Source organism: Rosa chinensis, chromosome 3 (genome assembly GCF_002994745.2).
Source record: "Rosa chinensis cultivar Old Blush chromosome 3, RchiOBHm-V2, whole genome shotgun sequence".
NCBI classification, from domain to species: domain Eukaryota; kingdom Viridiplantae; phylum Streptophyta; class Magnoliopsida; order Rosales; family Rosaceae; genus Rosa; species Rosa chinensis.
The window spans coordinates 1,062,469-1,086,678 of record NC_037090.1 but is presented as its reverse complement, the minus strand read 5'-3'; the positions used below and the strand labels follow the sequence as shown (position 1 = coordinate 1,086,678).

The window sequence follows — 24,210 nt, the reverse complement described above, 5'->3', positions numbered from 1 at the left end:
TATGTGAAAAAATATATTACGTACAAAGAAAAGGGTTGATCCACATGCATGTAGCGATATATTATAAAGTGATATCTCTTTATACATAATTTTCTGAAGTAAACAGACTTCTTCTCTAACATATAGTGAATAGGAGTACCCATCTTTAAATAATAAGTAGCAATTACGATGTTTTGTGGAGTAGCAATTACCACTGCTTTGTATATATCTGTGCTCGTGATATTCTCTGAATTGAAGGATGATGTGAAGATGATGATATAAAGTATTCAATCTATATAACGTGATTATTATTACTTGGTATATTAAGGGCGTGCATCAAACCATAGTTACTTATATAGTCGTTGGGGCACATATCCACCTTAAATAAAAGCATTACAAAATATCACTCACTGCATGCATGCCCCATGCTCATTGAAATGAAAATCACGGGTACGTTGTGAACGCGCGTGTCCGTATAGGAAAAACATAGCTTAGAGTATGGACATATTTTACACCGCAGCTGCTCATGTGAATTAACACGCAATACGTACAGAATCATGAACCATGTGTTGTTGAGACATGAATTGCGGCAATATACTCAAAGGCATTGTTATTTGTGTTACGACTTATTGAGTCTTATTCATAATGTGTAGTTGTATTTTACCATTGAATAATGATGTAATTTCTTGAAATATTGGAATAAACTAATTTTTATTATCTTTTATGCAGCATCTTAAAATGTACCAAATTGATAACTATCATAGCACTGTGCGTTTGTTAATTATGTTGGTGATTAAGGAGAATGAAGTTGGGTAGTTACTGATTATGACTTTGAATATGATGTTTTTCAGACATCTAATTTCAAGTGTCAAAATACATAGTTGACGGTGAAGTTGACATATAGGCTTCAACTTAATATGTTGCATTCAAATTTTAATTAACTTATTTCAATACACAAAAGCTGCATAAACCTTGAACAATCTCAATTCTCACAAATATATAAGCATATAAAGCATAACCGTACCTACAATGAAATTTAGATGCCGCGCTAACTCACTTTAATCCACTGTGTCATTGCAGTAGGGCTCCCATTGCAACTTGATTTCGCGTCGGAGCACCTTGAACTCCTCTTCATCTTCATGACTTCATCCTTCACCGTAGTCGATCAGGCACAACGTACGTTGATATGCAGTTTTCTTACAGACAACCTTTCCCAAGAGTGCTTTTCCCGTTACAATACAGTAGGACAATTTATCTTGTTACTTTAATAAAGTTCTAACATGCACTCCAAATATGAGTCCAAACACTCATTTCCGTAAGGCAAACTTCCACGAGATGGTTCATAAATCTGAATTGTTTGTACACCTGAACGTGCCAGAACAAAGAATAAATTCCTCAAAAAAATACAAGAGCACAGCGCTTAAGTCCACAAACATCTTCAATTTTCTGTTTGAAATCCAGACAATAAGCCAATAACATTTCTTTAATGGGATGATGCAATGTTTGACACAGCCAGCTATCCGGCCAGTAGTATTTCTATCGCTTATTCTGCTTTCTCACTGGCTGCGATAAGATAAAAAGCAACCTTGGTCCTTTTCAATGATATATTGGCTGCGAAACCGTGTTGTTGCAACCACTGAAAATGTCATTTTCCCCTCACTCAATGTGCACAAGAGAGGCCATGAAATGCAAAGGCCGGTTTCACCTTTTTCTCCCAAATATTTCTCAGACCCTCTGTCATAGCGGGTTTCGTCTTGATCGAAATTCTAGAGAAAAATCGAGATCGAGTTTGTTCTTTCCCATTGTCTCTAGTGTCTCAATTCCAAAACCTAGCAGACATGCTGTATATCAAGTTAAGTTTGCAAACTATTTCTTAGATTAGAGTCACTGAGGGTTTTGCTACTTGTCTTTTTTCCTCTAAATAGCTAATTGTGTAAAGCACTATCAACAATCAGAGTGGCGCAGCGGAAGCGTGGTGGGCCCATAACCCACAGGTCCCAGGATCGAAACCTGGCTCTGATAGTTTGAGTAGCTTCTGCCGCCTTTTTTTCCTTCTTTCTTCTTTCTTTTGAAACCTTCTTTCCTTTTTCTTTTTTTTTCCTATTTAAGACCATCCCTCCTTTTTCTATCTATTTTTGAGTCCTTTTATTGAAATTGGGTATGAACATCCTCTTCTGTTCCCAATTACTGAAAGCTCTATATATACACAAGTAGGCCAACTACCCCATAACTCCTTCCCATTTTTTCCTCTCAACAGTCTTGTTGCTTCTTGTTCACTTTCTCCTTAATCATAATTTTTTTTGATCGAGTCTGCCATGGCAACAACATCAAACTCTGCAGTTTCAACATTTCCTAATCTAAACATCACAGTGGAAAGCAATCCCTCGGATTCACGCTTATCTGAATTGGATATAAACTCATGGCCAAAGTGAGTCTTAAGCTTCTCTGCTATATATGTTTGTTTTTACCTATTTGGCTATATATAACAACTGGTTGATCGAGCTATCTTCTACAGTATTAAGAACTACTGCATATTACTATTTACTTTTGCAGATGGGGATGTGCACCAGGGAAGTACACACTTAAGTTTGAGGCAGCAGAGACATGTTATCTGGTAAGAGGCAGAGTGAAGGTGTATCCTAAAGGATGCTCATCATCATCTTCGTCTGAGTTTGTAGAGTTTGGAGAAGGAGACCTTGTAACCATTCCCAAAGGACTCAGGTGCATATGGGATGTATCAGTTGCCATTGATAAACACTACAAGTTTGAGTCTTCTTCATCCTAGTCAGTCAAGTTCATCGATCGATATCGATGTAGTTAGTTAATATCTGGTTATGTTTTTTTTTTTTTAGAAGATATCTGGTTATGTTTGTTTTGTTAATGCAGACTGGTCTTGATCATTAGGTACTTGTATACTACTTAATGCAGTAGTTTAGGACTTGTATGATATGATTTAAGGAATGGGAGGCTCCCTTTTGTTGCTTTGATTGGTCAGCCTAGAGACTGTTATGTGCAAGAAAGACATGCCTTTCTGTAGCTTTGAGCACGTGAAACCCGTCAATAAAAATCGATCTAGGGCTCTTTGACCCGATGTTTTCATTCAATCTGTGGGTGAGATGCACACATTTTCTAAATGGACATTGTAAAAAGCAATGAATGCGTCATCATATGTAAGTTAAGTTGAAATTGCACACTAACTAAGATTTTTATACTTTGTGTGTACAATTAAGCAAAGAATTTTCTCTAACACTTTTCATTTTAGCACTCTTAGGCCATCTCTAGTGGGGGGCTATTTGGCTAAATTTTAGCCTCCGATAATCACTATTTATGCAAATAGTAAGAGCTATAATTTCTACCATCTCTAACCCTTAAGGTTATAAGTTTAAATACCATGTTATTTTATTGTTTACCCTTCATTCTCAGCCATTGGTTTTGTTGATAAGAATTTTGAGCCACGCTAAGAAGCCCAAGGGCTAAACAAACTTTAGCCCAGCTCTTGGCCCTTTTAGCCCTCAAAATCAGTTTTTGTTATAGCATAGCCTTGGGTTGGAGATGGAAAATGATGTTTTTTGGGCTATACCAACCCCTTAGCCCAGGGTTGGAGATGGCCTTACCTACTAGGGCCGGTTTAAAGTATACAATTTGTTGTTTTTGGTTGGAATCGTTGGAGTGTTAAAGTTTCAAGAATAGACATCAATCTTTAACCAATGTGGATAGACCCAAATAAAACAAGATACATGATACGGATTCGATATTACCTTAAAATTATATGCTTATTTCTTTGATTATTCCATTAGTACACCAAGATATGATCTATTAGTTTTAGCACTACAATATTACGCACATTAGGGCTGGATCAATGTATATACGGTTCAATTTTTTGATTGAAATCAGACATTCTAAAATTTAAAAGTTTTGACCGAAGTGGATGAACCAAAAACAAGATTCAAAATAGATCTAAACTAAATCTAATCATAAATGACGACATTCAGCATTACTTTACATGCTCAATTGTTCGTAAGTATCCAAAAAGACCTATCTACCAAGGAACCGAAATAACGGCAGTATCAAGGTGCCGGAATATCCACCCTAAACCTAAATACACACACAAAAGTGCAAAAAATTTAAAAGAAAATGAAAAAGAAAAAAAATAAAAGAAAGCTCAACCCATCAAAATTGAGTAGCGGGGTGTCCGACCCGGTCCAGCGAACCATGGGTTGAATAAACTGGGAAGCGTCCCGCCGCTAAGAATAGCAGAGAAGCTTTTGCCACTCTGAGCTGCTCTTCTTCTTCTTCATCTTCATTGAGCCTCTCAACTCTCTTTTTGGCATGGGGAACGATACAGAGTTGGTGACCCCAGGTGAAAAGCTTGGAAGAGCCTCCGAATTCAAAGCAGGCAGAGGTGCCTACGTGTCACCTGATAATCTCACCGTCTACGCTTCCCTCACTGGCCTCCGCCACATCGTATCCCCGCCTCCTGACTCACCGGACCAGGTATTACCTCCCCCCTTCTAAACATGCAACAAAAACTAAACTTACCCAAGTCTTTGTTCTTCTTGGAAGTTTGGTTTTACTGGTAAAAGATTGATCTTTTGGTCTGTTGACTCTGTTCTGGTCTGAAAGTTCAAGTTTTGGATATTGGGTCTTCATTGTTGAGAGAATCATGCAACAAAAATCAAACTTACCCAACACTTTGTTCTTCTTGAAAGTTGGTTTTACTGGTAAAAGTTTGATCCTTTGGTCTGTGCTGGTCTGAAAGTTCAAATTTTGGATATTGGGTAATTCATTGTTCGTGAAAAGTTTTCAAGATTTTTCTACTTTTTGAGGTGTAGACTGTAGAGCTGTGTGTAGTTTCTGTTTTGTAATCTATTGCAATTAAGGCTTCAGTGTTGTGAATGCTTTACCAGATTGAGGGGAGAAGTTTGAGACTTGTGTGAATTCCCACCTCTGATTTTTTATTTTTGTGCTGCTTCTTCAGCGTAGTGTTTGATTTAACTTTTGTGATTGGGTGCGGTGGTATTGGAATTTTTGTTGATGATGTTGGTTGTTGTTGTTTGTGGTTTGTAGAGACCCATTGTGGAAGTAACTGGTCACAAGGCCCATGGTGCTATTCCGGAGCCTGGATCTATTGTCATTGCTAGAGTAAGGGCTTTTGACTTTTTACCATAATCTGTTCATGTTTTGTCTCCAATGGATGCTAATCCTACAATGTCATTAGTGCGCAAAGTGTTTTTGTTTTGGAGTTCTCTTTATGTATCTATCTACTCGTTTGTACCTCTGTATGGTGGAAACTGTAGAATTCAATTTAAAGTTTCAGAATACTCGTTTTGTGGTGCCAAGGGTGTCATTAAGAATGTAGTTTAAGCCAGTACATACTATGCATTTGGCTTCCTTGGAATGCATTTGGTTTTGTGTAGTATGGGATGATGCAATGTTTTACCGCCCCAGGTTACATTTCCTCTATTCTGTTGTATGCTTACACATTGTTCACATCCTTGAGTTTTTTCAAGTGGGTACACACTAGAATAAGTTATTGTAATTCTCAAAACAAATAGCATATTCACATTTTTAGTGGTAGATGGACTTTCATGCTATGTGTTTGTTGGAAGATTATTTATATTAGAAACTGGTTGCTGGTTCAATGCTATTAGGATAACTACACTCTCAGTAGCTTAGCATGAGGCAGATTATTAGACTGAAAAATGTATGTAAATCTGTGATATTCTGACTTTGTAGGTTACCAAAGTGATGGCCAGAATGGCTTCTGCTGATATCATGTGTCTAGGCACTAAGTCTGTGCGGGAAAACTTTACCGGCATTATTAGGTATGTATTTCTCCTTTAAAATAATGTGGAAGGTTTTGCATTTGTTTCGCTCATTCAATTGGTAATTTGTGTAATGACGTTAGTTGTTGTTTTGCTGATGTTACAAGTATATATAAAAGCTCCCACTTCTTTTAACAGGCTTCAAGATATTAGAGCAACCGAGATTGATAAAGTGGATATGCACAAGTCTTTTCACCCTGGTGACATTGTCAGAGCTATTGTGGTATCCTTTTTCGTCTGAAATGCCTTTGTTAATGTTATGTGAAAAAGCACGATTGTCCTTTCTTGGGCCTGAGATTAAGAAATGTTTTCTGAACATAAGCTTTTCCTTCTCTGTTCCCCTTAATACTGTTATATGGCTTTCTTTGATAACCATACATTGGCGCTAAGCCAGCGATCATTTAATTACTAAATTGATGATGCTTGACAACATTGAAGTTGCTTATTGCAAAATGAATTTCCTTGATTCTTTCGATAAGCTATCCCTTGGAGACGCAAGAGCTTACTTTCTGTCAACTGCAAAGAATGAGCTGGGTGTTATTTCTGCTCAGAGTGCAGCAGGTAAATGAATTTTTATTAGGTGTGATGTTTTAAAGTAAAGTTGCATCATTGTTGGGGCTGAAGGTATGAAATGTTATTTTCTGTCTTTGTAATGTATCCATATTCAAATTAGATCAAACTAATGCGTGTTATTCATTATCGGGGATGAAAGAGTACAGCTTTTTATGTTTATCTTCGTTTAATGTGCATATTGGCTTGTAAACAACCCCACTGAATCTGCATGATATGAGCTCACATTGGTTTTCTAATTGTTCATTGCAGGTGTGCCAATGGTGGCAATAAGTTGGACAGAGATGCAATGCCCCATCACAGGGCAAATTGAGCACAGAAAGGTTGCTAAGGTCGGAGGATAAGAGGATCAAGTCGAGAGAGTGTGTCTTGGTTAAATTTAGAAATGTTAGTTTCATGCATCACTTTAAACTTTCATTCGAAGCTATAGTAGCATGTACCTCCATAGCAAGGGTTTACAAAATACAGACTCATGGATGGTCCATCTTTTTTTCGTTTCAAAAACTTAGAAAGACAATTTTGCTCCATCTTGAGTTGAATGTGCATATACTTAAAGCCTAAGGTTGAGGCGGACGAACATTTAAAAAAGCTTCCACCTTTGCCATATGTTTCCAACAACAAACTGGTACAAAAGCGGGAAGCTGCATTTCACTGATGAAATGTGCTCTGATTCAATGATAATTTGATGGGGAGGTAGTTTCACTTTCCAACCATTACTTGATATTTAAGGATGAAGGAGTAAACCTGAAATCAAATTTCAACAAAGTAGCACCAAAGTTGCAAATTGCTGATGTCTGAGTCACAGACCATTATATTCGAGTTTCATCCTCTCCCAGTATCACTTGCATCCTTGAAAATGCAGCAGCTTCGGTTGCCTAATCATGTCAGGTCAATAAGGTGATTGGTTGGATGAGTGAAGCTCAAGCCAGGCAAAGAAACAGTGGTTTTTCTCGGTTCACTTTGGTAAATAGCTTGCTAAGCGCACTGGTAAACTCTCAGATTAGTGAACCACACATAAAATTTACCTAAACAGCAACACAGTTTCAACACCGTGACATTCTCTGTTTGGTCTCAGAGGTACGATAAAACCGTAAAAACTGCTGAAGCTAAAGTACAAGTAGGCGTCCCCTGTCCCGCCGCAAAAGTCAGTCACCAGTAGAAGTAAAGTGCTCTGTTTCTGAACATCGGAAACCGTCTACTTGTCGCTGGAGAATCTCACCCTTCTTGCTTCCTTGATTGGATCTCGCCGCATCCTACGTCAACCCGACCAGGTATTAGCTTTCGTTCTATTCTATGTTCTTGATTGATTGCTATGTTCTTATTTGAATACGAAATAAAGGGTTGGTTCTGTTTTCGAATGTAATTCAGCGTTTTCGGTAAAACTTAAACATGGGTTTGAGTTGGTGTAGCTGTTTTGATGTTTGTTGCAGAATCTAATGGGGCCTAGATGGAAAGGAAAGGGCTTCAAAGCTAAAGCTCTTGCAGACCCCATGTCAAAGGTAGTACTGCAGCTTCAGTCTTCTCTAAATCAATCGAACTGTGAAGGGTTTCTATGTGGGTGTAGTGTGCTTCTGTCAGTTCAAGCAGAACAAGCTGATCTCCTTAACCGTTCGTGCTTTGGTGAAGCCATGGTCACTGCTGAGAAGGATAAACAATGGTTTCAGTTGAGTTTGGAGGAGGGCTTTTATCTAAGCTATGCTCTAAAATGCCTCAGGATAGTTGAAGATAAATGTCTGAAGAGTGATGAGCAGCTATGGCAGTGCATGAAGTCTAGAAGCACATTGTTTCCGTATTTTTATAAGGCCTATTGTCATCTTAGAATGAAGAATTGGGTTGTTATGTCGGGGATTACGTATGGTGCGGACTTTGTTGCTTACCGTCATCATCCAGAGTTGGTACATTCTGAATATGCGGTGATTGTGTCATCGGAGGAGGAGGAGGGTGGTGCAAATAATCGATTGAGGGTGTGGTCTGATGTGCATTGCGCTACTCGGCTTTGTGGAGGTGTGGCAAAGGCATTACTGGTTCTTGATATCAGCAGAAATGGTCATAGTGCAGACTCTTTATCGTGTTTGGAGAGTTATACTGTCAAGGAGCGCACGATAACAAGATGGAATCCAGAACAGTGCCGCGAAGATCATACAATGGTTGAAAGTGAAAATGGAGCCAAGGAAGAGATTTAGTTTTTTTAGTCTGCTGCTACCAAGTCAGAGGTATGCCTCCCTAATTGGATAGAATGAGCAACTATTTATTTGTTTGAAAAGAATTTGGCACTGATGGAATATATTGCTCATCAAGGTTTTAATCGCAGTTCGTAAATCATAAAAGCTTCCTTGTAGGAAATGATGAAACTAATAGTTTCCTACACGTCTGTATATTGCTTATTGGAAGATGATTTTTAACTTTGGAACTTCAGAAGAGGGATACAAAGTGTAGAGAGTTCACACAATCACACTTCACAGTAGCATATGATACTGTGATTAGCTTTTGTGTTATATATAATTGGCTACTTTTGAGTACAGTCTGCCAATTCAATGTAGTTTTGTGGACGCATTTACTCTCTGTATAAGTTGTATGCCTCAATCAACTTCACAAAGTAAATAAGTTTTTGACTTATATGGTCACCCAGACAAGAGAAGACATCACACTAGTATAATATGAAATTCCTAGAATTCCTATATGAACTGATCAAATAAACAATTTTCAATAGATCTTGATAAAGCTCATTATTGACCTGTTATTCAAAGTTTCAAATTGTAATGAAGCTTAAAAAGAGGCATACAAGAATAAATAGGGCATTAATTGCATCCGTTACACTATGGAAGTCGATTCTGTAGCATTTTCTGGCAGGATAGATACCTCTTCAATGTCCATCTCATCACTGTCATCAGGTAGATCCTCCGTTGGCATCTGTTGAGGACAAAAGAAAGGTTTCGGAGCCATTTGAAAGGCTCCATCTTCACCTTCAAGCATATCTAAAACCTTGGTCATAGAAGGGCGGTCCGCAGGCATCAGTTGTATGCACCACAAAGCAACCATGATCATCTTCTTGGCTATTTTCTTATCATTCTCACATGCCTCCTCAATTTCAAGGCTCAATCCCTTTTCTAGTTGCTCATAAATCCAGTGAGGGAAGTATATTTGGCTTGAATTTTGTACATGTGTATTTATGTTCTTCCTGCGCCCTGACATTTCCATCAACAACATTCCAAAGCTATAAACATCAGCTTTGTAGGAAACACCACCAATACTTCTGTAGAACATTTCCGGAGCTATATACCCCATTGTACCTCTTATTGCAGTAACAGAAATTGTGTTCCGGTCTCTTGGGTAAAATCTTGCAAGCCCGAAGTCTGATATTTTTGAATTAAAATTTTCATCAAGAAGAATGTTGTGAGGCTTAATATCAAAATGAAGAATTTGCACATCACAGCCTTGGTGTAGATACTCAATAGCGCGAGCCACCCCCAAAGCTATCTCAAGCATTCTATCCCAACTTAGAGCAAGCCTGTTTTCTTGATCCTGAAAGATATGTTTTTCTAGCGATCCATTAGGCATGAAGTCATAAACAAGAGCTCGTTTTGATCCCACAGAACAGAATCCGATTAGTTGCACCACATTGACATGATGGATTCTTCCTATTGTGCCAACTTCATTGATGAAATCTTGTCCATTGCCTTTGGAACCACTCAGCATCTTTACTGCAACAGCATGACCATTTGACAGCTCTCCTTTCAAGCCTGTTTTCTTGATCCTGAAAGATATGTTTTTCTAGCGATCCATTAGGCATGAAGTCATAAACAAGAGCTCGTTTTGATCCCACAGAACAGAATCCGATTAGTTGCACCACATTGACATGATGGATTCTTCCTATTGTGCCAACTTCATTGATGAAATCTTGTCCATTGCCTTTGGAACCACTCAGCATCTTTACTGCAACAGCATGACCATTTGACAGCTCTCCTTTGTAAACAGAACCAAAGCCTCCTCGGCCAAGTTTATCTTTGAAATCATTCGTCATCTTCTTGATATCCCAATAAGAATACCTGCGTGGCGTAAGATTCTTGTATGAATCCAAAAATTCCTCAACTGCATCATCCTTCTTTTTCCAGTAGCCACCCTGACTGACTCTGTGTTTCAAATCAAGTGTCATCGTCTTAATGTCCGAGTATGCAAACCTTCTTAAGGTTTCTCTATAGCTTCCCTGCCTGACTTTGTTTTTGAAATCAATGGCCATCTTCTTAATATCTGAGTACGAACAGTTTCTCATCCTTTTCCAATATTCTCTGACTTTTTTTTTGCAAGCAATTGCCATCTTCTTGATATCTGAGTATGAATACCGCCTTTGCATACGTTTCTTGCATGCATTGAAGAATTCTTCAACTGCACCTTCCTTCAGGAACTTTTTCCAGTACAATTTATAGCTCCAGATAACCAGAAAAACAGTAAGGCCCAGAATCATTCGTGCCATCAGACTCCATCCTGACATAACGATAAAACAAGGCATAAGAAATTACATATACTTTTAAAATCGATTTATCAATGGCTGATTCCAAAACCACTAGTACCTAAACGTCAGACTTAGCTACTCAAAGGCGTCTCAGAGAATTAAGCATATGTTGTAGTATATATGACTCATGATGAAGTATGAGTCATAGTATAAATGTCTATATCATGTATAAGATAGGTATTTGAGTGTAAAGATAGGTGCTTGAGTGTATAATGTAGGTATAGTGACTTGTGTGACAAGCTTTATGCCAAAGGGGAACAAGTATGGCAATCATCATCATCAAAGCCACAATGTGAAGCTACAAATGAAGATGCCACAATGTGAAGCTACAAATGAAGATGCCATAATGTGAAGCTACAAATGAAGATGCCATCAAGTTGTATTATTATTTAAGCACTCACACTTCAAATGTATTCCTATAAATACCTCTATTGTATGAGATGAAAACAACACACTTGAATCTCCATTCTCAGAATCAAATCTCTCTCCCTCTCAAGTTAATTTATGTTCATTCCAAAGTTATTTTATGTTTGTCCTTAAACACGTTATCAGCACGAGGCTCTAACTCCTGCCTGCTTGTACGCCCCTAAACATCTTGATAGGGACCTCAGATCAAAATCCTTCCTTCAACAAAGTTGTTCACCTCTGTCTCTTCTATTTGACCTCCAAATTTCAGGCTTATTGGAGTGGTTTTGAGACTTGTACATCATTTAAAGTGGGAGTTGTTCAGCACTCTCATTCCTGTGCAGATCAGCCTGTTTGCACACCCTGAAACATCTTGTTCAGAACCTCTGATCAAAATACTTTCTGCATAAAAGTTGTTTATCAATGTTTCTTCTATTTGACCTCCAAATTTCAGCCTTATTGGAGTAGTTTTGTGACCTGTACACCATCCGAAGTGGGAGCTATCCAGAACGCTCATTCCTGTGCAGATCAGCCTGTTTGCACGCCGAGAAACGTCCTTTTCGGGACATATAATCAAAATCCTTTCTTCATAAAAGTTGTTCATCTATGTCTCATATATCTGATCTCCAAATTTCAGCCATGTTGGAGTCGTTGTGAGACCTGTACACCATTTGAAGTGAGATCTGTTCAGAAGAGAATTTGCTCCGAATTTCAACAAGTAAGTTTTAAAGATTAAAGTTCCTGTTTTTGACTTTGTATTCCTTTTATCTTCTTTTCAGAGACTTGTAATAAAAAAGCGAAATTATAGAAATTCACGCTAAACGAACTAAGAGCGTTCGTAATCTATGAACTAAGAGTGTTCATAATATTCGGACTAAGAGTGTCCACAAGCATCAATTTATGGACTAAAAGTGGAATCGTGGGGATTCACGCTATACGAACTAAGAGCGTTCATAATCAATGAACTAAGAGTGTTCATAATAATCGGACTAAGAGCGTCCGCAAAACATCAATTTATGGACTAAAAGTAGAATCGTGGGGATTCACTCTAAACGAACTAAGAGTGTTCGTAAATCAATGAACTAAGAGTGTTCCTAATAATCGGACTAAGAGCGTCCGCAAACATCATTGTTTTCATCTAATCCAAATATTCTTGGAAATTGATTTCTTGGTAGCATAGCTCAGAAATCTTATTATTTTAGTTTTCGTGGAAGTTTAAACTCTGAAACCAATATATCTTATCTTCCTATTTTTCAGGATGTTGAATGAACCTAGACTCGACTTTCCAACACTTGACTCAACAGGCTCGGAATACCATGACTGGGTAATCGACGTTGAGAACCATCTCACTACGAGAGGGATATTGCCCATAATACAGGCACCTGACCAGGGCCTTGTGTTCCAACGAACACCCACAAAGCATGCTGCTCAAGTAATTATCTTGATGTGACGCCATATGGATAAATCTCTCAGATTAGAGTACATGTCGATCAAGGATTCAAGAAACCTATGGGTAGCGCTAGAAGAACGCTTTGGCAATATCCACAATGTGGACAGCCTGCACCTCAAATGAAAGGAGGTAACCACAAATGACATGTGTCATCGATATAGATCAATTGAAGCATTGGTTCAAGCAATGCCATGCAAGTACCCAACTAGCTGCAAGCTACAAAGAGTATAGGCAATTGAGAGAGCAAGAAATCAATCTTGCTGAAGATGAAGATGGTGAAGATATCACTCTCACCACTGAGGACTTCAAAGCTGCAAATAAAAAGCACAAGGATGCCGCAGACTTTGATTAGAATAGTTCTTTTCTATTTTCCAATAAAACGGTAAATGTGCCTTAGTCAACAATTGACAATTGTATTGACTCTTTCTCATGTGGCGTACCCAATGAAGTATGATGTCTAGGAAAGTAATTGAGATCGGGGTATTTAAGCGAGCCTCGCTCCACCAACATCTCTCTACTTCCCTGGTCATATTTCATTGGAATTACCAAACGGATTGGCAATTACAATTTGTATAAGTTTGATTTTATTTTGGAATAGATTTTGGAAACTTTGATGTAATCATTTGCTATTAATAAAGTGTTGCATTATTATTCAATGTCATGGACATGTGTTAAATTTCAAACTTTAAAGATATAAGAGCCAATGGTTTTCATGTGAAAACACATTGTAAGAATGGACAAGAGTTCCTTTGCATCGCCTCTAATAACTACGGACATAAATGAGTATTAGAAAAACTTATGTGTCACTTTAGTGGGTTGCATGCAACCACTATTCGAGTCATTGAATCAAACCATGTCATAAGAGATGACTTATGGGATTCTGACACATATAGGCTTTAGCAAGACCGTTTGGGATATCCAGGTCATGATATGATGTTCCGTATATTAAAGACATCATGGACATCCATTCCTCAAAACGAAAAGAAGTACGAACCAAAGATATATTGGTCCAAAGACTTACTTCCTTTTGCAAAGCTTGCTCTTTAGCAAAGATAAATCGAGACCATCCTATGCAAAGGACACTAAAGAAAATATACCATTCTTACAAAGAATCCAAGGTGATATTTATGGACCTATTCAACCAACTTGCGGACGTTTGAATATCTCATGATGTTGGTTGACACGCAAACACACTAATCACGTGTTGTGCCATTGTCCATCTATAAAAGCTACTTATGATATACTCATAGCACATATAATATGACAACGGGCTCACTCCCCGGATCATCCTATTTAGTCAAATGTATTTTGACTATGCTAGTGAGTATACATCGAAGATTTTCGATGGTTATTGCAAATGGAGTGATGTTGGATATCACATTCCCATATACACACCTAAATGGTCTCGCGGAAATAACTACGATGGTAGTTAAGACATTGACAATGCGCACCAATCTCCTTATATCCGCTTGGGGTGATGCAATATTTCATACAACTATGCTAATCCCTCTATGACCTACCGCCACTCAATGTATCCCTGCGTTACAGCTAGTGACTGGATACAAATATTTTGTACTTACGCATATTTGAGTGAGTCATTTATGTGCCAATGTGAGCCATTTATGTGCCAAATGCGCTGCCACCACGCCTATGGTAGGTCCTTAAAAACAAGTGAGTAACTTGGTTGGATTTGAGACTCCAACAAACGTCCGCCACTTAATGCCCTTGCCAGGCGATCTCCTTACCGTTTGATTTACGGATGTCACTTTGATGAGACAGTCTTCCCATCGTTAGGGGGAGATAAGAACTCGAATGTTCAACAGGAACGACAGGAATTGTCGTGGTCTATCCCCACTATGTCTCATCTCGATCCCTATTAAAAGTGACGAGATCACACATTTACTGCAAAAATGCCTGCAAGGAAGGACGTCCCTACAAAGAGGACGTAGCGCCACCCTACACAGAGGTAGGTAAGGCGCCAACGCCATAGAAAGTGGCACTCTGGCGTTATAGGCCATGGCCCCAGCTAGAATGCGTGGGAAGCTCGTGGATTCGAAGGAGACTTTGGCATCCTTGGATCATCGACACTCAACATCCGTCTCATGAGTATCTTCCAGATTATGGTTTTCGTTGGGGGACGCCTCAACGTCAGAACCTATTCCTGAGAATATAGAGCTCTATGAAATTACATTAGTGTACATGAGACATGGAAAAGAAACTCCATCATAATTGATGATATAGTTGCGCATTCTGTTGCGCATGAGTTTGTTGAGACCGATGATATCGAACCACACTGCGTTGAAGCATGAATACCAACGTAGAGAAATTTAGCCTAAATGGAAAGATGCGATCCAGATTAAATGAAGAGGAAGGTTTTTGAGCCAGTGATGCCAACACCTCCTTACATAAAACCTATTTATTAATGGGTGTTCGTTAGAAAGCGTGTTGAGAAAACGAGATGGCAATCTCGCCTTATGGCGCAAGGCTTCTCACAAAACGCATTGGAATTAACTACGATGAGACATATTCTCTCGTAATGGATGACATTACATCCACTACCCTGTCAGTTTGGTAGTTTCCAAATAACTGAACATACAGCTTATAAATGTGGTCACTACGTATCTCTATGGGGATTTAGATACGAAATATACATGAAAGTTCATAGTGAAACTTTATTTACCCAAATCAAATGGCTCTAGGCCACGGAGCGCGTTTACAATAGAGTTGAAACGCTCACTAAAGTGACTACTTGATTAGGAAGGGATATGCCCACGCGTTTCCATAACAAGTTTCGGATTCTATCGCGGTTTTCATGTTGGACATGATCTTCATTAGAAGCCCTTAAATAGTTAAGGGAAACCGCTGAACACTTGAAATCCGAGTTTGAGATGAAGGATTTTTGGGGGGACACGATTAAGCCTCGGTTTTTGAACTTGAGCACCGTGTTGATAGATGTTTAGGCATTTTGACAAGGTCAAGCCTTCAAGCACCCCATGATCATTCGTAGTCTTGATCCTGAAAAGGATCCTCTTCGTCTGAATGGATGATCAGACGAAGATGTGCTAGAGAGGCTGAAATGCCTTACTCAAGTACAATAAAGCGCATTATTGTACTTAACTCAATACACAAGACTAGACATCTCACTTTGCCATGAACTTGTTAGCTAAAGGTATAGCTCTGCGCCAACGCGATACCATTAGATTGGTGTAAAAGATATCTTTCTATAACTTGAGATGTACGATCGATATGGGCTTATTCTATCCCTATAGAAAGATGATGGATTCGGACCCATCACACACTAGAAACGCCGCCAAACGCTGACCTGCGTTTTCTATCTCTACCCCAAAACGACATCAGCGTTTTGGAAGGTTTTGATGATATTGGGTATCTTTTGACCCATACAAAGGTGTTCCACCAAACTGGTAAAGTGTTCACCATGGGTAAGATCGCGATATCTTGGAGGTCTACAGAATAGACCTTAGTCGCTATATCTTTGAACAATGTAGAGATTATTGCTCTTCACTAAGAAGATCGTGAATGTATATGGATTGAATCCATAGTTACGCATGTTCGAACAGTTGTGGTTAATTTGAAGTCTACCACAGATGAGCCTACAAGCATTTAGGATAATGCTGCTTATTTTGAACAAATGAAGCAAGGCTACATCAAAAGCGACAACACCAAGCATAAATCAGCAACAACTTATTCTCCTCAAAAGATCAATCAGAGGGGGAGATGTCTACATATATGGTCTCAAAACGTGAAGAGTGTGTTGTGCTCTTTTTCCCTTTCGACCGAGGTAATTTTTGTCCCACTGGGTTTTTGTTACTCGGCAAGGTTTTTAATGAGGCAACAAGAGAAGCACCACGTTTGGGAGACACAATAAGGAGTCTAATCAACGAGAGTTGAAATCAGGGGGAGTATCCAGAAGCATACTCACTTAACCATCGTGTACTCTTTTTGTCCTTCGACCAGGATTATTTTGTCCCACTGGGTTTTGTTACCTGGCAAGGTTTTAATGAGGCACATCTTTAGCATGGTCACCCCACTTATACTACATCCTGAAGATGTTTTGATTCAACATATATGCATTTGCTCATCTTTTCCCTTTGACCACGGGTTTTTCCCACTGGGTTTACCGGGCAAAGTTTTGGTGTAGCAACTCTAAATGCATCCCTCTCATAGACATATACTACCTACTTATGATGCTGATAAGAAGACTCCACTCATCTCCGAAGCTATGGTATTACATACTCCACACTTAACGCGCGTTGTGCTCTTTTTCTCCTTCGACCAAGGATGTTTTTTTCCACAGGGTTTTATTACTTGGCAAGGTTTTTAACGAGGCAACTTAGAAGCGCACAGTCTGGACAAATACTATTGACATGAAATATCCAAGGGGGAGTGTTGTAGTATATATGACTCATGATGAAGTATGAGTCATAGTATAAATGTCTATATCATGTATAAGATATGTATTTGAGTGTAAAGATAGGTGCTTGAGTGTATAATGTAGGTATAGTGACTTGTGTGACAAGCTTTATGCCAAAGGGGAACAAGTATGGCAATCATCATCATCAAAGCCACAATGTGAAGCTACAAATGAAGATGCCATCAAGTTGTATTATTATTTAAGCACTCACACTTCAAATGTATTCCTATAAATACCTCTATTGTATGAGATGAAAACAACACACTTGAATCTCCATTCTCAGAATCAAATCTCTCTCCCTCTCAAGTTAATTTATGTTCATTCCAAAGTTATTTTATGTTTGTCCTTAAACAACATACATTTTTGGTGAATTCATATTTTCTGACTAAATGACTAGGAATGAAGTTATAGCGGGAAGTGGACAGAAGATTGGATCATCTTGACATGTATCAACATTGTGCTAGGGATGATGGCTAGCAATAGGTGTCAAGTCAGTTTTTCAATTTTCACCTTTCTTTAACAACATATAAATATATATATATATATATATATTTGTAGAGGACTTACGTACCAGTGGCCTTGGCAACGTCTCCCAGACCTGTATGAAAACAGAGCCAAGAAAGAAGTGATTTAGGTTCAAGGATGATAGTAAATAGCTACAGCATAAGGCCCAAACATGAGGAAATCAATAGTAAATAAGAACAGAAAGTACTAAAAGTGGTGCTAGCTAGTCAAACTTACTAGTTATCACGTACCGACGAAAACCTGCAAAATGCATTAGTCTAGTGTTAGTAAAATTCAGAACACAAAATCATCCCTCTCAAAACCACTTAAAGAATTCATGTGTCAAACTAATAAAATCGTTTTTTTTTTTTTTGAATGAAACTAATAAAATCGTTGGCATAAAAGAAAAGGGGAATAAGTATAAAAATCCGGATAAGCATATACTCACAATAGAGGGACTGGGTGCTTGTGTAGCAGTACTCTCCCCTTTGAGAACTCCTCCACGAAAGCATTAAACCCTTTCTGAACTCATCACGGATGGCAGAAAATGAATGAAGGTCAGTCTCTCCTAGCATGGTAATCCCAGTCATGTTACAAGAATGAAGGTCATTCACTCCATCTTCCAGCATAATATAAGAAAATGTAGCAGATGCTGATGAGCTAGTACTACTGCAATTGATTCTTATGTACTCTGTAGAGTTAACTTGCGATGAGCAATCAAAGAAGACTACTGCACTGTCACCATATTGCAGTTTATAAAATGGATACCCTAGCCCTCCACTAAAATTTCTACTGGTTAGATGGTAGAGTGGCCTAAAGGGGCAAACATCGCTTAGCAGACCAGGATCAACAACACGGATTATAGCGCGACTATAATCAATGGTTTTGACATAATATTTGCCATTAAACAGATTTAAAACAGTTTGATTCTGCTCACATGAAAGTTCAGCTGGATTGCTGAGACATTTAGGATCGGAAGAACCATTAGTTTTCACGCGGAAAGGATATCGAATGTCATCCAGATCCCCACAAGAAGCCGGCTCACAGTGTTTTTCTCCCGTGGCATCATCAGGACAAGTAAGAAAGCCAATAATAGCTATAACAATGCATGTTAACCACACTCTTCTCGGCATCATTATGAGCATTAAGATCATAGCAAATCAAGGAGAAAGATAAAGAAAGAGGACTTATCAGTAGGGAGGTTTAGGCTGGGAATCTGCAAAACCATTCCACATTGCTTAATTTCATGGAAATTAGTATGACAACAAAACAAATAGAAAAAGCCATTGGCATCCAAAAAGTTGTTCTGTCAATTACCCAAAACAAAAGCCAAGGTAGGATCCACATGGCCATTAGGTCAAGTACCTATTTCAGACGCAACGGGACCATATATAATTAAAGATTGAAATGTCATCGATGACCATGATGCGTTGATTCACCAAGTCAAGTGATAATTATCTACAGACTAGTACAATCGGTGCCTTCTCTGCACCTGTCTTGAATTTGACTCAATTGTTATATATTTACAGATTCTAGCTTATTCATTTGTTTAATGAAATTGCCGTTCCTACTAAAAACAAAGAAATTGTTAAGCTGGATTTCTCTGAATCTACAGTACCAATCCAATGCCGGTTTCGTGGATATATAATAGCTTGACAACAAAAATCATTATCATGATTCTCCTTTCACTCTCTTGGTTACCAAGAAAAAACCAAGGTCTATAACTATCAGACTGTTGTAGTATATATGAAACATGTTGTATTGTTCATAGTATAAAATGTCTATGTCATGTATAAGATAGGTATTTTAGGTATAGTGACTTGTGAGTCAAGCTTTATGCCAATGGGGAACAAATGTGGCAATCATCATCATCACAACCACAATGTGGAGCTGCAAATGGAGATGCCACAATGTGGAGCTGCAAATGGAGATGCCACAAAATGAGGCTACAAATGAAGATGTCATCAAGTTGTATCATTATTTACTTCAAATGTATCCCTATAAATACCTCCTTTGAATGAAATGAAATACACACTTGAATCTCTCTCTCTCTCTCTCTCTCTCTGTTAAATTTACATTGTCCTTAAACACGTTATCAGCACGAGCTCCTAGCCCTTGCTAGCCATACCGTGCGCTGCCCCTGCGCTCGTTCCTGTGCAGATCAGTCCGTTTGCACACCCTAAACATCTTGATTGGGATCTCAGATCAAAATCCTTCCTTCATCAAAGTTGTTCGTCTCTGTCTTTTCTATTGGACCTCCAAATTTCAGCCTTATTGGAGTGGTTTTGAGACCTGTACATCATTTGAAGTGGGAGTTGTTCAGCATGCTGGTTCCTGTGCAGATCAGCCTGCTTGCACGCCCCGAAACATCTTGATAGGGATCTCAGATCAAAATCCTTCCTTCACCAAAGTTGTTCATCTCTGTCTCTTCTATCTGACCTCCAAATTTCAGCCTCATCGGAGTTGTTTTGGGACCTGAACTATTCCGTCAAAAAGCGAGCAGCACCTCCTGCCGAGTCCCTGCGCAGCAGCTGCCGAGACCCTGCACAACAGCTGCCGAGAAGCTGCGCAGCAGCTGTCGAGCCACCTGCCATTCCAGCAAATTTTCAGACACTTTTCCGGCGACTTTTCCGGCAACTTTCCGACACTTTTCCGGCGACTTTTTGGCAAATTTTTCGGTCATTTCCGACAACACTATTTCAATGTATTCTTTACTAAAAGTTCCCGCTTTTGAGTTTTTATTTATTTTTCTCCTCTTTTTCTTTTTGGGAACTTACAATTAAAAAGCGGAATTTCAAGAAATTCACGCTAAACGAACTAAGAGCGTTCGTAGTCAATGAACTAAGAGTGTTCATAATATTCGGACTAAGAGCGTCCGCAAGCATCGATTTATGACCATATTAAACATCATTGTTTCGGTCTAATCCAAATATTCTTGGAAATTGATTTCTTAGTAGCATAGCTCGGAAATCTTATTATTTTAGTTTTTCGTGGAAGTTTTAAACTCCGAAACTAATACATCTTTTTCTTCTTATTTTTCAAGGATGTCGAATGAACCTAGACTCGATTTTCAAATCCTTGACTCAACTGGTTCGGATTACCATAGTTGGAAAACCGACGTTGAGAACCATCTCACATCAAAAGGGATATTGCCCATAATCCAGGCACCAAATGCAGGCCTTGTGTTCCAACGAACACCCATAAAACATGCACAAGCAATTATCTTGATGCGACGCCATATGGACAAAGCACTCAGATTGGAGTATATGTCCATCAAAGATGCAAGGGACCTATGGGTAGCGCTAGAAGAGCGCTTTGATAATATCCAAGATTCCCTCCTCCCTGACTTGAAGGTTCAATGGAACAATTTACGCTTCTCCGACTTCAAGTCTGTTGCTGAATACAATTCAGAAGCTCTTCGGCTAAGTGCCATGCTGAAGTTCTGTGAAAAACCTCTCACAGAAGAAGAGCTAATTGAGAAGACTCTCTCCACCTTCCCCGTCGCAGCAATTATACTATCAAAGCAATATCGCACTGAATATAATGCTGGACGACTTACGAAGTTCAATGAGCTTATCAATATTTTGTCGGTAGATGAGAAGCACGACAATATCCTTGTAAAGAATTATAATTCAAGGCCCGTAGGAACCAAAAGCGTTCGTGAGGCGAATTATAATGCATCCAAGAAAGGGCGCAAGGAGCGATACCCTACTAATAAGGGGCATGTATACCCTAACAAGGGACATGACGGACGCATGGGTCCATACAACCGCCCCAATAAAGAAGGAAACCACAACTTTGGAGCGGGCACACGTGGTGGAAAATCCACACGTGGGAGAGGAGAATATAACAACACCATGGGTCGTAACACTGTGGGCCGTGGAGGTCGCATAATACGCCGTGGTAGTGGCAGCAACAACCCGCCTAGGGAATATCCACAACGTGCACCTCAAATAAAGAAAGTCAACCACAATGACGTATGTCATAGGTGTGGATCAATCGAGCATTGGTTTAAGCAATGCCAAGCAAGTACACAACTAGCTGCACGCTACAAGGAGTACAGGGAAATGAGGGAGCAAGAAGCTCACCTTGCTGAAGAAGATGATGGTGAAGATGTAATTCTCACCATAAAAGACTTCAAAGCTGAAAATGAAGAGCACGAGGATGCCGCAGACTTTGATTAAAATAGTCTTTTCTATTTTCCAATAAAACGGCAAATGTGCCGTAGTCAAATAACAATTGTATTGACTCTTTCTTATGTGGCGTACTCAATGAAGTATGATGTCTAGGCAAGTAATTGAGATCGTGGTACTTAAGCGAGCCTCGCTCCACCAACATCTCTATACTTACCTGGTCATATTTTATTGAAATTACCAAACGGATTGAGCAATTACAATTTGTATAAAGTTTGATTTTATATTGGAATAAACTTTGGAAACTTTGATGTAATCATTGACTATTTTCCCTATTAATAAAGTATCGCATTATCAATGTCATTGACATATGTTAATATTCCGAACTTTATTTTTCAGTATGTCTTCGGGAGAATTGGAATGCCTTCTTGATAGTGGCACCACACATACTATATTACGACATAGGCAATTATTCTTATGGATGACACCTAGTCAATCTTCAGTGACCACGATGGCAGGACCATCTCAATTGATTCATGGTCGTGGACCAGCTCAATTTCTATTGCCGAATGACACAAATATTAATGTCGCCGAAGCTTTATATGCTCCAAGGGCTGGAAGAACCCTATTAAGTTTTAAAGATATAAGAGCCAATGATTTTCATGTGAAAACACATTGTGAGAATGGACAAGAGTTCCTTTACATCACCTCTAATAACTACGGAAATACACGAGTATTAGAGAAACTCATGTGTCGCTCTAGTGGATTGTACGCAACCACTATTAGAGTCATTGAATCCAACCATGTCATGAATGAAAATTTATGGGATTCCGACACATACAGGCTTTGGCACGACCGTTTGGGACACCCAGGTCGTGATATGATGATCCGTATATTAAAAACTTCACACGGACATCCATTCTTTAAAACAAAAAGGAATACGAACCAAAAAGAGGTTCAAAGAATTACTTCTAAAGCATATCATTCGTTTTGCAAAGCTTGCTCTTTAGCAAAAGTAGGATCGAGACCATCCTATGCAAAAGACATTAAAGAAAATATACCATTCTTGCAAAGAATACAAGGTGATATCTGTGGACCTATCCATCCAACTTGCGGACCATTTAGATATTTTATGGTGTTGGTTGATGCATCGACACGTTGGTCACATGTCGTGCTCTTATCCACAAGAAATGCTGCATTTGCTAAACTCCTAGCACAAATCATTAAGTTAAGGGCTCACCACCCTGATCATCCTATTAAGTCAATTCGTCTTGACAATGCTGGGGAGTTTACATCAAAAACTTTTGATGATTATTGCATGTCCATTGGGATCGAGGTTGAACACCCCGTCCCTCATGTACATACCCAAAATGGTCTCGCAGAAGCTGCCATTAAAAGACTTCAAATGGTTGCTAGGGCATTGGTTATGCGCACCAATCTCCCTATTTCTGCTTGGGGCTATGCAATATTACATGCAGCTGTGCTTATTCGTCTAAGGCCCACTGCCACCCAACCTTTTTCTGCATCCCAGATGGTGACTGGGTATGAGCCTAATGTCTCACATTTACGCATATTTGGGTGTGCAGTCTATGTGCCAATTGCGCCATCACAGCGCACTAAAATGGGTCCTCAAAGACGATTAGGCCTTTATGTTGGCTATGACTCTCCAACCATAATCCGCTACATAGAACCCTTGACAGGTGATCTATTTACCGCTAGATTTGCGGATTGTCACTTTGATGAGACAGTCTTCCCGTCTTTAGGGGGAGACATGAACATAACTAATGTTCAACAAAAAGGACAGGAATTGTCGTGGTTTGTCCCCACTTTGTCTCATCTTGATCCCCAAACTGCACAATCTGAAAAAGAAGTGCAGAGAATTCTCGATCTTCAGAACGTAGCAGAATCGATGCCTGATGCGTTTTCTGATATCGCTAAAGTGACGAGATCACACATACCTGCTGCAAATATACCTGCAAGGATTGATGTCCCTAAAAGACATAATGCCATCTCAAAAATACATGAGAATGGCGCCAATGTTCCCTCTATGGGTGACACATTGGCTAGGCCCACGGCTCCTGCCAGGAAGCGCGGGAGACCTATAGGTTCGATGGATTCTCGCCCAAGAAAGAAGGCGAGTTTGGCACAAAATAATCCATTAATCATAGATATGAATAATCCATCCCACGAGAATATTCCGGATTATGGTTATGTCCAAGAGACACCATTGGGGGACGCTCCAATGTCAGAACCAACTCCAGAGAATAGAGAAATCTCCATAAATTACAATAGTGTACATGAGATGATGGATAGAAATTCTATGGCAATTGATGATGCGTTTGCATATCATGTTGCAAAAGGAATCATAGAATATGATGATATCGAACCTCGCTCTGTTGAAG

General features: G+C 39.1%; 5 protein-coding genes and 1 non-coding gene across 10 annotated transcripts; 5 read left to right on the top strand and 1 right to left on the bottom strand.

The window, feature by feature from the left end:
* The first annotated feature begins 1,929 nt into the window (after positions 1 to 1,929).
* TRNAM-CAU lies at positions 1,930 to 2,001 on the top strand. The gene has a single exon. It is a non-coding gene; the product is annotated as a tRNA-Met (tRNA).
* Positions 2,002 to 2,134: 133 nt separating this feature from the next.
* Positions 2,135 to 3,061, top strand: LOC112195028. Its single transcript, XM_024335336.2, has 2 exons — positions 2,135 to 2,407; positions 2,533 to 3,061. The coding sequence occupies exons 1-2, from the start codon at positions 2,295 to 2,297 to the stop codon at positions 2,762 to 2,764; spliced, it is 345 nt and encodes a 114-aa protein (XP_024191104.1). The 5' UTR covers positions 2,135 to 2,294; the 3' UTR covers positions 2,765 to 3,061.
* A 1,100-nt stretch (positions 3,062 to 4,161) lies between these two features.
* On the top strand, positions 4,162 to 6,899 carry LOC112192368 (exosome complex component CSL4). The gene is made up of 6 exons (XM_024332055.2): positions 4,162 to 4,473; positions 5,047 to 5,121; positions 5,716 to 5,804; positions 5,943 to 6,027; positions 6,284 to 6,365; positions 6,627 to 6,899. The coding sequence occupies exons 1-6, from the start codon at positions 4,309 to 4,311 to the stop codon at positions 6,716 to 6,718; spliced, it is 588 nt and encodes a 195-aa protein (XP_024187823.1). The 5' UTR covers positions 4,162 to 4,308; the 3' UTR covers positions 6,719 to 6,899.
* Positions 6,900 to 7,039: 140 nt separating this feature from the next.
* Positions 7,040 to 8,804, top strand: LOC112192367 (tRNA-splicing endonuclease subunit Sen2-1). Its single transcript, XM_024332053.2, has 3 exons — positions 7,040 to 7,361; positions 7,450 to 7,645; positions 7,805 to 8,804. Exon 3 carries the CDS (start codon positions 7,811 to 7,813, stop codon positions 8,555 to 8,557), a length of 747 nt encoding a protein of 248 aa, XP_024187821.1. The 5' UTR covers positions 7,040 to 7,361; positions 7,450 to 7,645; positions 7,805 to 7,810; the 3' UTR covers positions 8,558 to 8,804.
* Positions 8,805 to 9,090: 286 nt separating this feature from the next.
* On the bottom strand, positions 9,091 to 18,972 carry LOC112192363 (rust resistance kinase Lr10). Of its 5 annotated transcripts, none has more exons than XM_040516638.1 (6): positions 18,613 to 18,968; positions 18,124 to 18,366; positions 17,913 to 17,936; positions 17,743 to 17,769; positions 10,115 to 10,856; positions 9,091 to 9,882 (listed from the first exon to the last, which is right to left on the bottom strand). In XM_040516638.1, the coding sequence occupies exons 2-6, from the start codon at positions 18,302 to 18,304 to the stop codon at positions 9,186 to 9,188; spliced, it is 1,671 nt and encodes a 556-aa protein (XP_040372572.1). In that variant the 5' UTR covers positions 18,305 to 18,366; positions 18,613 to 18,968; the 3' UTR covers positions 9,091 to 9,185. The 5 variants fall into 5 exon arrangements, with proteins under 5 accessions (XP_040372572.1, XP_040372573.1, XP_024187814.1 ...); XM_040516639.1 differs by having other exon boundaries at positions 18,124 to 18,243; positions 18,613 to 18,967; XM_024332046.2 differs by having other exon boundaries at positions 18,124 to 18,197; positions 18,613 to 18,967.
* LOC112192365 lies at positions 10,894 to 22,240 on the top strand. The gene is made up of 3 exons (XM_024332050.2): positions 10,894 to 12,007; positions 20,719 to 21,790; positions 22,208 to 22,240. The coding sequence occupies exons 2-3, from the start codon at positions 20,720 to 20,722 to the stop codon at positions 22,238 to 22,240; spliced, it is 1,104 nt and encodes a 367-aa protein (XP_024187818.2). The 5' UTR covers positions 10,894 to 12,007; position 20,719.
* Positions 22,241 to 24,210: the final 1,970 nt, after the last annotated feature.